The 13,499-nt window shown below is 40.0% G+C and overlaps 2 protein-coding genes across 3 annotated transcripts; one reads left to right on the top strand and one right to left on the bottom strand.

Annotated features, from left to right (window-relative positions):
* The first annotated feature begins 578 nt into the window (after nucleotides 1–578).
* ankmy2a (ankyrin repeat and MYND domain containing 2a) lies at nucleotides 579–7,424 on the top strand. The gene is made up of 10 exons (XM_071470127.1): nucleotides 579–781; nucleotides 1,259–1,323; nucleotides 2,821–2,959; nucleotides 3,095–3,193; nucleotides 3,461–3,621; nucleotides 4,111–4,325; nucleotides 4,768–4,903; nucleotides 5,093–5,221; nucleotides 5,616–5,745; nucleotides 6,423–7,424. The coding sequence occupies exons 1-10, from the start codon at nucleotides 715–717 to the stop codon at nucleotides 6,542–6,544; spliced, it is 1,263 nt and encodes a 420-aa protein (XP_071326228.1). The 5' UTR covers nucleotides 579–714; the 3' UTR covers nucleotides 6,545–7,424.
* Nucleotides 7,425–7,935: 511 nt separating this feature from the next.
* On the bottom strand, nucleotides 7,936–11,792 carry LOC139613464 (leucine-rich repeat-containing protein 72). 2 transcript variants are annotated; one of them, XM_071470129.1, is made up of 8 exons: nucleotides 11,002–11,792; nucleotides 10,813–10,886; nucleotides 10,640–10,709; nucleotides 10,458–10,539; nucleotides 9,838–9,951; nucleotides 9,626–9,715; nucleotides 9,343–9,485; nucleotides 7,936–8,593 (listed from the first exon to the last, which is right to left on the bottom strand). In XM_071470129.1, exons 1-7 carry the CDS (start codon nucleotides 11,014–11,016, stop codon nucleotides 9,385–9,387), a joined length of 546 nt encoding a protein of 181 aa, XP_071326230.1. In that variant the 5' UTR covers nucleotides 11,017–11,792; the 3' UTR covers nucleotides 7,936–8,593; nucleotides 9,343–9,384. The 2 variants fall into 2 exon arrangements, with proteins under 2 accessions (XP_071326230.1, XP_071326229.1); XM_071470128.1 differs by lacking the exon at nucleotides 7,936–8,593 and having other exon boundaries at nucleotides 8,618–9,485; nucleotides 11,002–11,780.
* Between the last annotated feature and the right edge of the window lie 1,707 nt (nucleotides 11,793–13,499).

Genomic DNA, 13,499 nt, shown 5'->3' with positions numbered 1-13,499 from the left:
GACCAGCACCACAAAGTACACCCTAGAATCAACACCTTCCTTAAAAACGGAACATTAAAGCCATGAAGGCAGAATTTATTGCAGGACTTTTGCATCACTTAAGTGTACCTAATAAACTGCCACCTGGGTGTGTGTCACTTCCATGTAATCCAGCTTTGATTACAGCACTTGCCTAAATGCTCTTCTTTACTTTCCACCACTGTTTTGCAGGTTTAGCCGCCTCATGCAACAAAAACACAGTATTTTGAATATGAATGTACATGAAAACTGATGAAGAAGATGTCACCTCTTCTTTCATTTGCTCAAGTGTATTTTTTATAAAGTCCCTGGTATTTCGAACGGACCTTCGCGGATCTGATTAATTCGGTTAAAGAAAAGGGGGTGATTAACCGTTCTAACTGTGCAAATGTTAACGTTTTGGCCGTAAATTATTACTTTAACTATTATAATTTATTCCTATATTGTCTATAATATATCTTCTTAAAAATAAATTCGGGCTGCCGGTATGAATTTTAAAGTATTTTCTTGTCTATAATCCAGCGCTCCCCTGTTAGCAGAACGCAGTGGTACGTTCCAAATGACAGCTCGACCTGAGCTAGCCCTTATACCGAGCACAAGCAGCTGGTCGGAGTCATAGAAAAGGGCCGTTTTTATCAACAATTCCGTGTTTTACCTGTGCCCTCATACTCTAATTTTAAACTATTAATCACCAACATGTCTGCTCCTAAGAAGGGAGACTTGTCCGCAAGCGAAAAGGAGTTGTTTGAAGTCATTACTGCAGGTAAGCCTCTTCGGCTAACGCTAATCCCTGAGGAAACCATGCAGCAGTTAGCTCCTGTTAGCTTCTGTGATAAGTTAATGATACAGATAATACAGAATAATGTCAGTTTAACATACGTGTTGCTCTGTGACTGCTTTGTTAAATCACATCTGTTCATTTAATGGTTATTTTGATGGCGAGGCTTGGCAGCAGCTAACGTTATCAAACAGCTAATGATGAATAGCTTTACCTCTGATAGCTTGTTGTCTTCATATTCCCACCTCAACTTCCAGAATAAAATTCATCTCTAAAGTGGTTTCTATAGAAGTGTTTGTATTTTGGATGCACAAGAGTATGTCTTATGTAACAGATGCATTATAATGGGTCAATTAGTGACAGAACATGTCACAACAAACAGGTGGGTTTACTGTTGCATTAATTGCTGGTTAAGCTTAGTGTTATATCATGAAGGATTAATACTGAGTTTTGTGCCTTTAGGAAACGTTCAAGAGGCTTCAAGGCTGCTTGGCTGTAAGGATGTTCGAGTCAACTGTTTGGATGAGGTAACTGAACATTTCTGACAAGAGTAAACTCTCAAAAACACCTTTGGTAATAACCTTTATTTCCAAACTCACATGCCAGGATGTTGTTTGTTTAGTTAAGTATTTGCACAGGTAACCAAACACTATAAAACATAATATATTAATGCTTCTAAAAATTGTGCTGGTGGGCTTGTTTTGTATTTATCCTTGGCAAAATATTAGCTTGCGTCTTGCTAAAGTATCAAAAGTGTCATGAACACAGAAAAGACACACTGAGGCCTCCTACAAAGTTTACTTTGGTTTATTTTGGGATGACAGCTTCTGTGACAGAGAAGACATGATATAATCTTTTAACAAAGCTCTTCCTTTGTTCAGTGACATGTGTTGGACAAGAGGACTCCACACTGAAGGGCTTTGGAGGAGGTCCTTCATGTCCCTCCTTCACTCTGTCACTCTTTTCTGTCCACTGTCCAAATCAGCTGTTTGAAACGAACATGCTCTTAAGTAACGGAAGCACTTCAGTAGTCTCAGTTGACGTTTTGCTCTTTCATCTTTGCTTGAAAGGAGAAAAAAATAATAATAATAATTGTGTAGCGTAATTAAAGTTGGCCTCGTCATTGGTAAATATACCGTACATTCCAGGTCGCAGGTAACTTTACATCTATTGTGACAATGAGTGGGAATCTACTGTTAAATTTTGTTCAAGGAATGAACAAAATTAACAGCAACTGGTTGATTGTTTTTATGTACAGGGACTTGATGCGTGTAGCTCATTGAACATCATAACAGTAACTTGAAAATATTTGGTTGGTACAGAACTCAATGATAACAGGATAAAAAACTGTTAATATACAAAATAGTTTTACTTGACATGTCAACAGTAGTTAAGTAGAGGCAAAGTACAGGGTGTGATTATGAGTTAAATAATTGATTCATTGTAAAATTGGCAGGTATTTTGATTAGTGTTTCTGTCATTTTCTCCGGTGTGAGGGTTTGCTGCAATTCTCTATTTTAAATTATTAATATTAAATCAGACAATCACATAAACTGATTTTCTTTGGGTTTTCAGACTATTGATCAGACAAACAGGACATTTGAAGACGCTGCCTTGAGCTGTAGGAAATAACAATGGGAAATTATCACTATTTTCTAAAATTGAATTGAATAACTATAATTTAAATAATAGTTATTTGCAGCTTGTAATGTATACATTAAGATAACTGAATATTTCAAGTTAATAGCTAACATGGTAGCAAAGGTAATTAGGACAATGCAGAAAGAGAAGAAAAATGAAAAATCCATATACAAAAATATTTCCTGTTTAGTGACAGTTTAAAGTCTTTGCTGGGACCATTAAGAGCAAATGTGGCAGTGCGAAAGTGCTTTTGTTTGTGGTTTTAATAAAGACTATTTATACTTTTTGTAGTGACAATTTTGTTTCATAGTTTTTCCAATGTACACGAGAGATGGTTCATGTAAAGTGCACAGGATCTTTCAGTCTTTTTGTGTCGTCCGCAGTACGGGATGACCCCTCTCATGCATGCTGCTTACAAAGGAAAGGCAGACATGTGCAAGTTGCTGCTGCAACACGGAGCGGATGTGAATTGTAATGAACATGAGCACGGATACACGGCGCTGATGTTTGCTGGCCTGTCGGGTACGTTATTAGTGTAATAGATGAAAAATTAAAGATGTTCAAGTTGATCAATGCAGCAAAATGATCAAAAATCTGTTGTTCTGGAAAGTCCCTCTCTCTGTGTGATGTGACCTCTCTCTCTCTGTGTGCCTGCAGGGAAGACTGATATCACATGGATGATGTTGGATGCAGGGGCGGAAACAGACGTGGTCAACTCTGTCGGAAGGACCGCCGCACAAATGGCCGCCTTTGTTGGTACGTCTGTACCTCTGTAGCTGTTGTTTAATCTGATTTCTGTTCACGGTCTTCTTTAAGCTAAACTTCCATCATCTGGATGCTTACTTCCTGACCTACTTCTTTGGCAGTCTTGCACTACACTTGTTACGCTCCAACCGGTCTGAAGTTGGTGAAGAAGGCCGTGGCTTCCGGGCTTGAATTTGCTGTTGAACTTAAATATCTCTGACTAAACATAAACATGTGACGGATAGTACATTCATTCAGTCTTCTTTTTCCGCTGCTCAGGGCAACACGACTGTGTCACGGTGATCAACAACTTCTTTTCACGTGCCAGACTGGATTACTACACCAAACCCCAGGGTTTGGAGAAGGAGCCCAAGCTGCCGCCCAAACTGGCCGGACCCCTCCACAAGGTCATCATGAGCACCAACCTGAACCCTGTCAAGGTAGGACACCACTGGACAGGGACTATATTTTCAGACGCAGACTGAATTCATCTCTCAAGTTCATCATCCTGTAGCTGTGCACCACCCTCATCCAAACATCCTCTAACATCTCTTTATATATTATTTCTACCTCCTCTGTCTTGGGGAATAGTAATAGTAGAGAAAAATTGATCTTCTCTATGAGTGGTTCTTCAATTTCACTGATCATACTGTATGTTTTCATGGAATGAGGCTTCATCCAGTTTTGCCAATTTAATTGCAATTAAAACATCGGTTTTTACCCTGAAAATGTGTAGTGGGCACTTGTTGCTATCTTTGACATGTTAAATACTAAAACAATTAAAAATAATAATAATAATAATAATAACAATGGAAAAAAAATTGCAGGTTAAATTGCAACATGTTACATCATTAGCTTTGATTTTTTTCTAAATTTTTATTACAAAAGAAACTGAAAACAAAATGAGACTTTGTTGTGTTTTTTTCCAGATGGTGATGCTGGTGAAGGAGAACCCTCTGCTGGCAGAGGTGGAGGCTCTGGACAAATGCCGCCGGGTGATGGAGCTCATCTGTGAGAAGTGCATCAAGCAGCAGGACATGAATGAGGTGCTGGCCATGAAGATGCACTACATCAGCTGCGTGCTGGGAAAGTGTGCCTCCTTCCTCAAGGACCGCGAGGACAAGCTGGACGGACTCATCAAGAGGTGAAGGAAACTGTGTTATGATCTGTTCATCAGAGATATAAACTGTTGGAAAAGGTGTTCACTGTTCAGTGCAGCTTTTATGTTAAATTAACCAGAGGAGGAAGCAGTCTGAGTCTGAGTCTTTATAATGTCTGAGTGTCGGTGACGTCTGATAGCTCTGTGTTTACTCCTGGTACCAGTTATTGTGATGCGGGAAGAGACGCGATGGATTAGGCCTGTGCAATTTCCAAAATTTTTGATTTTTGATATAATGGAAAATATTGGCCCACGCCTACAACAGATTGTTTATCACTCTAGTCATGTTTTCACTGCTTCAACAGGACAAAACTGAGCAGAGCCCGACTGAAGCTCTGCTGTATCTGCTCTGAAATAATAGTTGTATAGTGATATGCATTTCCAATATGAAAGTTTTCCTGACGTCTCCCTCATGTCTCTCCTGCAGTTTGCTGAAGGGTCAGGACAGCGACGGTTTCCCTGTCTATCAGGAGAAGTTTATCAGAGAGTGCATTCGCAAGTTCCCGTACTGCGACGCCACTCTGCTGCAGCAGCTGGTGCGGAGTATCGCTCCTGTGGAGATTGTGAGTCTGGATGGAAGATAAAAACTGTGTAGAGATGATTATATGCTGCAGTGTGTTTAAATCCAGTCTTTTACTGTTTCTTATCACATCACAGTGCAGAGTACACAGACTTGATGAAGCCATCTGAATGTAAAGCTTTGTGTGTTGGAGTTATGTTCTGATGGTTTTTTTTTCTTCCCTAAATTACAGGGCAACGACCCCACAGCTCTGTCAGTGCTGACTCAGGCCATCACAGGTCAGGTCGGCTTCATGGATGCCGAGTTTTGCACCTCCTGTGGAGAGAAAGGAGCTGAGAAGAGATGTTCCATCTGTAAAATGGTGAGAGTCAGAACTACAGCAGTATATCAACATACACAGAGAATGATGGCGTCTCTGCTATGCACAAAAAAATTGTGTCGGATTTAACCTTCACAGCAGAAAACTGACTTTTCCTCATAAAACTGTGAAGATCTTTCAAAAGCATTGTAATGGTCTTTGCAGATATTCACGTGTCATTGTGAACCTTCTGCAGAATTATAATTTTATTATTTATATTTAAACAGCATCTTTGTGCTACTTTTCCTCTTGTGTTGATTTATTTCCATGGTTCATCTTTCATCTTTATGAACTCCTGGTTTGGCCTCATCTGTTGGTATTCCTTGTGTCTTTTTTCATCTGAGCTTTTCATGAGTTACATGTCCAAATAAAGTAAACTTTATCTTTTGTTGACAAGGTGATCTACTGCAACCAGGCCTGTCAGAAGATGCACTGGTTCACCCACAGGAAAGTTTGTAAGAAGCTCCAAGAGCAGAGAGAGAAGCAAGAAGCAGAATCAGCCAAACTGAGGATGCAGCAGAGTAAAGGTACTTCATCTGTCTAAGACACAGAATATGAAACAGATGAAACACTGAAACAGGGCAATCACTGGCATTTTCTACTTACTTTTTTATTTTAAACTGCAGTGATCAGTGTCCTCGCGTGACAAGAAACATAAAAATGTTGGAATTCATTGGGGTATAAAATTGAGATGCAAACCCACCTGCTTAAAAAGAATTGTTGTTTCTTGTAAAAGCAGCAAGCCTTAAAAATCATTTGGAAAGATGTTAACATGAACTTTAAATGTCTTCAAAGCCTCTTTGAACAAATCGATTTCTTGTCCAGGTTGCATCAAAGATCAAATATTTGACACTTTTTATATGAAGTGTTGATATCTATTAGACTGCTTTGTTGTGACATCACAAAGTCACAGAAGTCGTGACAGCTGGTTTTAAGGCTCAGTTCCTGAATACAGGCTGTGTGCATTTCTCTGTGGACTGAGGCTTTGATTCTTTCACAGTATTAATATAGAACCTAGACCTGCTTTATAATCAAAAAACACATTGACATCTACGTTTGTACAATACGGGACCTTTAAAGTGAATTCCATAAATCTAACACCAGAATATGACACTGACCACCACCTCAAGTGTCTTATTGATAATGTTGCTCTCAATATAAAAGCAAGGTCAGATCTGTTACCAATATTGTGTCTGTGTTTCAGAGGAGAGTAAAGCAGTGCAGGAGGCCGCAGACTCCATACAGGAGCTCTCAGTGGAGACCAACAGCGAGGTCGCTCCCTCAGAAACCTCAGAGCCCACTCCCATCACAGCTGCTGACAACTGAGGAACATCAAACAGTCGACATCAGCATCCGCCTTCTCCAGAACACATCCATACTCCACAGACAGAGAGAAAACTGGCAGTGAGACTGAAAGCCAGACAAGGACTGGTCTGGCAGGAGAGAGGAGAGCCTGTATTTATTATCGACCTGAGACTGTCACAGAGGCAGGGCGACGCTAAAGCATCAGAGGAAGGTTTGTGCCACAGCGGTCATCTTTTTGTCATTTTTACATGTTGACATTGTCATATGTGAATGTGAGAATTGCGTAGGGCTGGTGTGTTTGTTGTAGAGGTCACTCGGAGGAGACGTGGCTAATATGTGAAGAGCTAATGGTTCACATCCATGAAGGAACATAACTCTGCCTTAAGAACCTGTAGCAACCTGGGCTGGAAAGAAGTGACTGTGTAGCCAATCAGAGCTGTTGTTTGTTTGCATTGTACTTGATTTGTTATTGGGATGGTTTTTTTTTTTGGTTTTTTTTTTTTTGTACTGATAACCTTGTGGTAGATTCTGAGTGGATAGCAGGGCTGCACAATATTGACCAAAAATGTATATTTTTTAAATATGAATGACATAAACGTGAATTTATTTTTAGTGAATCATGAAAGATGATGTTAACTCAGGACTTTCCAAATGTAACTGAATGAAAGTTTGGTTTTTTTTTCCCTCCACAAAATGCTACATTTGATGACCAAGCGTTGTTGTACACAGCACAAGAACCATCATGTCCAGAAAAACAAAATCAGAGATACTCTTTCATATATGATGCAGCCTGAATGGACGGAGAAGCAGAAGGTAAACGACATGTCCGGGGAGGCTTTGTTTGCCCTGAATGATCCAAAAACTTGGTCTTAATCATGTGAAATAAAAACTATCTTCACCATTTTTGCAGTAGATTTTCATATTTTGCCAGTATTCACTTCATTTTTTTCACAAGTTTATTGTGTTGGTATAAAGTGGTGCACTCTTTAATGTTACCCACCTCTGAAAAGTGGTAATAATAGATAGGCCTGTGACAAGTGCTAATGGCAGCAAATCAACAGTCTCCATGGAAACAGTAGAATTTTACTGCTGTAAATTCTCTTTCATTGCCCTAAATTACTTCACTTTTGATTCTGAGCAACACCCTTAAATAACTCCTACAGCTAAGGAGGAATTAAACCTTAAGTGTCATACATGTGGTTTTTTGTACAAGAAGTGCAAGACGTTTACAAACAGCCAAATACATTCAAACATTTGCACAGTTCCTGATATTACCTGTCTCAGGTAGGTTAGGATCACTACTGAAATGTCAGAATAATAGTAAAGAGAATGATTTATTTCTGCTTTTATTTCTTTCATCTCATTCCCAGTGGCTCAGAAGTTTACATACACTTTTTATTTATTATTGTTGTTAGTATTTGTCGCATTGCCTTTAAATTGTGTGACGTAGTGTCATAGAGGGGAGAAGCGTTCCTTCCCTCCCTGAGGCTGCAGTAAGGACAACAACCCGTCACGGTTTTCAGCAAAAGACTACAAGACCCATAGTCAGTAGGAAGGCCAGGACACCAGGTGCTGCCCAGCTGAATCAGATGAGCTGATAGCTTCAGTGAGAGGAGACTGAGACCAGGCAGAGAGGATCAGAGTGGTATATCAATAACATAGGGAAATAGAGTTTTGATTTGTTTTTTAGTTTTATTGATCTTCTGATTAAAGAGATCTAACTTGACCTGTTTTGAGAAGACTGCATGTACTGCATTTAAGATGAAAGACGACGCCTCACTGTCTTCACTTCCTGCACCCACTCCTCCAAACCTCAGCAGGAAAACTCCCCACCTCGCACGATATCACAATTATTTAACTGGGGTCAAACATCCCACGTGGCTTCCACAAGCTTTTGCTTCACAGGATATTTCTCCAGAAAGACTTTTGTCGGATCCTTTCAAACTGTAGTTTGTGTTTTTTATGGCAGTCTTGGAGCAGTAGCTTCTTCCATGCCGAGCAGCCTTTCAGGTTATGTCGATAGAGGACTCGTTTCACTGTGGATGTTAGAGTGATGATCTGATGTGGCTCCTAAAGCATCAGAGAGACAAAGTGTTCCTGTTTATTAGGTAGGCTTATACCTGCACACTTTAATGCAAACCAATGCAGCATCCCTGTAACATGTCCTCTTTTTTTAACACTATAATGTTCAGAGAGGCCAAGATTAAACTGGAGGTGCAAGTAAATATTTTAAACATCAAAGTACTATCTAGTTGCCCCTCAATAATCCAGTTTTTGTCCACATTTGCACTGAGAAGTTTGGATTAGTCCTGAGATCATATATGACAAAAGAATGAATCTTTTAAAGGGTCAGTTCACCCAAATTACAAACACATGACTTTCTCATATCCCTCCACTGTACTACCAGGCAGATTTTTAATATGATGAGGCTTCATCTGCTGTAAAATGATGGTGAAAGGAATTAAAGCTGTTATAATCAAGAATTTTATATTTACAATCTATCAAATGACTGCATGGGACAGATTCTGCAGTTCCTCAGAGAGTTTCACATCTTTTCATCTCTTTGTTTTGGTTTTACAGCCTGTGTTGGTTCACTCTTTCTCCTCTCATCAGCGTCGACTCAGAAACAATGTCTTATTTGAAAAAGAACATCGTATTATTTTTTGTGGATAATTTCCAGACCTCACTGTCAAATTTTTATTTAAACTGATTGCAACAGATTGTTTTGAGCAGACCACAGAAACAGTGATACAGTGGGAGAGACTCTGCGTTCCTCTGTGTAATGACTGAACTGTCTGCAGAGGAAATAGGAAACACACATTCCTGAGAAACCAGCCACCATCGTCCTCTCTTCTTGTGGTCTATGTGGTTATTCGCCTGCCGAAGGCCACAGACTGGAGGACGCGATGACCGTCCTGGCTGTAAATCTGGAAGGACCTCTTCCTCTCTTCTGGCTTCACCTCTGAACACACAGCAGATAGAGAACAAACCGCTGAGCAATGTTGAGACAGAATGTAACAGCAAATGGCAGCAAAGACCATAAAGAGGCAGTAAGTGTGAGTTTGTGGTAAAGTGTAACAGGACGTCTCCATATTTTATCACCTTTCCTATCTAAGAGTTGGATAGAAGGTAAGCAGTGGATCACATGGAGTCGGTACCCAGGTTCATGGGAGATGGGGTTGAGGAAAAAAGCTGCAAAGAAATGCCCTCAATTAAAAAAAAAAAAAACATCTACAGGCTGTTGTGAATATTAGTGGAGTTGTTGGACTTTCTCCGGCCCACAGCTGTGGTCTGACTGTGTTTTCGTCACCCACTGGCACTTTGGAGCTGCTGCATCCTCCTGAGCTCGTGCATCGTGTCCTCCAGCCCTCTGATCTGGTTGTTGTGGAGAAAGAGAAGACGCAGGCAGGTCAGATGATTCAGGGCCCCTGTGGGAGAGATTCAGATGGATTGTCTTTTCTAAGGTTTATTCATCCAGGTCCAGCATCTGGTTTTCATCTACCTGCATAAACTTTTACCTGAAGGAGGTGGAAAGTAATTAAGTGCATTTACTCAAGCAGAGTGTTTTCCTACTGTTTTGAGGAACTTTACTTGAGTGTCTCCAGTTGATGCTTCAACTCTACTACTTTTCAGAGGGAAATGTTACAACTACACTACATTTATCTGACAGCTGTAGTTACACTTTTACTTATAATGGTGTATTTTTACTACATTTTATTTTTGTATTGGTTTCACTTAAGCAAACATCAGAGTACTTCTTCCACTACTGATACACAATCTGTCCTTTATGTTGGCAGCTTCGCTGCCTTTGTAGTGGAGCATAAAGTGCTTTAACTGAAATATATATCCTCTTAAAATTACATCCAAAAAAGAGCAAAGTCTGAAAAGTAAATAGTAAAAACTCTTTAAAATATATGTACACTGTCAAATTCACCTGCAATAGACTTGATGTTATTATTGTGCAGGTAGAGTTCAGTCAAGCAGCAGTTCAGGGAACGACAGCTGAGCTCTCTGATCTGAAAGAATCAGGATAGAAATAAATGAGACTTTCACTCCATTTAACTTAAAAAACAACAAGCTGTTGCTGATGTAAATGAAGCTTTACAGAAGCTTTACCTTGTTGTTATTCAGCCACAGCTTCCTCAGAAAGTGAAATCTTGATAAGTCGGGAACACTGGTGAGTTTCCTGTTTAGCAAAACTCCTTTAAAAAGGCTTGTTTGTGAAATTATGCAGCAAGACTCAGTTCAGTTTGTTTCAGATGCTAAAATAAAAAAAAAGTTTGTCTTACTTTAAGGTGAGGCTGAGTTGGCAAACATCAGCATCCCTCCTTATTCCACACTTCTGGAGGAAGTCATTTATATCCTGTATTTAAGATAAGAGAAGAAGAAATAAAAAACATAATCTGAAAAAGTAAACTTCAGGTGCCTTTGCACTGAGGTTGAACGTGTTGTCAGGGCTTTGAGATAAAGCTGCTCACCTTGCCCACCTCCATTGTCGTCACCTTTGGATCTCCAGCCTCACCTGTTGCCAGGAAACTGCTGTTGTGATTGAAATCACAACAAACAAACAAAAAATTCTACTACTGTTACTCCACAAATTATACCGTTTTTTTAGTTTGCCTTTCATCCATGGACAGTGGTGTCTTTCTTTTATTTTTAATTTTATTTTTAACTTAATCTTTGTACAGGGTAGAGATTAAATGCTTCATCATTCAGCTGCAGGGGAGGTAAATAACCTGCAGAGGGGAGTGTTTCACCAGAATTCACAGGCAAACAAGGTCACTTGAGTTTTCAGGTTTAGTCACACCGTGCTGCGGAGGCTCCAGAAGATTTTTGCAGCCAACAGCTGCTTTTACAAACAGACCATTTTGTTCACTAAAGCCTCCACTGATTTTCTTGTCATGGAAAAACTGTGGCACGCTGTAGCTGCAGCCCCTGGAGGTGCAAAGTCATTTAGTCCTTTTACTGCAGAGCTGGAATTAAAAAGCTGCTGATTTGGATGTTTTGATTTTGTGCTTTTCTTCTGGAAACACTGAACTTTTTGACTCATTACATTTGTCTAACAGCCCGAGTTACTCGCTACTTTGGTTAAAGAAATAGTTTGGGGAACACAAATAACACACTTGCTTCTTTCTGAGACTTAGATGACAAGATCCACACCACTCTTATGTTTTTACATTATGGAGCTGGAGCCGAGACGCACTCAGCTTAGCCTAGCTTAGCATAGGCACTGGAAGCAGAGGGGAACAGCTAGCATGGCACTGTCATGCTAACTGCAAATAGTGCTCATAACATATCGCTGTTTTCTATCTATTGTGTATGTTGAGAAAGAAGGCAGTAATATTATTCCCTCGAGTGAGGCTGCAAGCAGCTGTTATTTTCATTATCATTTGGTCTGACGATTATTGTCTTTATTAATCCATTGACTGTTCAGTTTAAAAATGTCTATGTCTGTAAAATGCATTTAAGCCTCTTTTGTTGTCTGACTACAGTAAAAACGTGAAAAAGATGTAGAGTTTCCTATTGTAGGAAACTTGGAAAAAAGCAATTATTCACATTTGAGATGCTCGTACCCGGATATTGTTTCTATTTTTGCTGGAAAAATGACATAAATGATTAATAATTTATCTTTAAAAAAGATTTTACTAATAGGAAAAGTATCATTGTTTATCACATTGAATTAATCTCAGGAAATAACAGAAGTGATTGAGACACAGCCCTCAACTATTGTTTGTCTCCTGTTGGGATCTTTTCCAAACTTCCTGTCTTGACTTTGTTGCAGGTGTTGTGCGTACCCCCCCCCCCCCTGCCATGCTGGTTGTCAGTGAGCTGTTAACCCTGCCACCTTTCATTTCCCATGAGGGTTAGGGGCTAGTGAATTCCGGTTGGTGACTTTCAGTGCGGAAGGAGAGGGAGTCAGCGCCCAGCTTTCTGTTTCTTTACACAGTGAGGGCACAAAAGCCGGGGGCCTATCATATTCACTTTCCAGCATTCATTTAACCCGGTCTCATAAGACGCTCAGAGGGGCGTCGGAGTGTAAATAGCTTCCTGAGAAGAGCGGGCCGTGTTGTCCTTTATTATGTCTCGGAAGTGGAGTGAATGAGCCTCTGGTGTCGCTGTTTGAGGGGAAACAAAAGAGAGAGGAAACAATAACAGAAACTTTGTGTGAAGTTTAATGACAGGCTGGGTTCACCTGCTGTGGAGATCAGGGACGAACATTTACATTTAAAGCTTTGGTACCTGAGCATTTCTATTACTCTACAATTTTTTATAAAGGTTGGAGGGTGGTGTCTTTGTTTCTTCTTTCCAAAACCAAAAGAGTAAAAGTGTAATGAATGGATTAAACTGTTTGTTTGTCTGCCTTAGCATAAGACCTTCCCAGGCCTGATAACATTTACTGATTATAGTAGTTTGTGGGGTTACAGGTAATATGTAAAAAGCTCAAAACCTGTTGTCAACTAGTACGTCCACTGTGTAGTATTTCCTCGCAGACTGGCCAGCCTTGGACACTTTCAGAGTTCTTGTTAGCTGCTTTCCTGCTCTTTTGGGGAGATGACAAAAATAAATCCGGTCCATACTTGGGCCACAAGCTTGTTTTCTTCTGGCCAAGGTATGCGCCCAGTTCCACAGCCTGAATCTGGCCCATATACAGCAAGATTGTAAGATACTACTGCCACATCTGGACCACTTCTGGCGCACACACAGAAAAAATGTTCCGGCTGTCAGTCAATACCAGATAACAGCTGGACTCTGTACAGGTGTGGAAGTATATGGGAAGGGCTTGGGCTGAGGACACGGGCATATGTTCAGTTTGCATATTACATTTGACAAACTCATTGGTCAGTCCTTATCCTCAAAGTAAAATATAAAAAACTTAAGTGTATTATTTGAAAACACAAACAACTATCTAAGCTAATCAGCCAGGCAGGGTTACGTTAGAATGGATCTTGAGTCGTGTTCATAGGACTTTTTGTGG

The sequence above is a fragment of the Trachinotus anak genome, unplaced genomic scaffold (assembly GCF_046630095.1).
Source record: "Trachinotus anak isolate AG129_WGS33_773 ecotype Australia unplaced genomic scaffold, CSIRO_AGI_Tana_v1 ptg000032l, whole genome shotgun sequence".
Classification (NCBI taxonomy): Eukaryota; Metazoa; Chordata; class Actinopteri; order Carangiformes; family Carangidae; genus Trachinotus; species Trachinotus anak.
The sequence above is the reverse complement of the archived record's forward strand: the minus strand, read 5'-3'. Positions and strand labels throughout refer to the sequence as shown.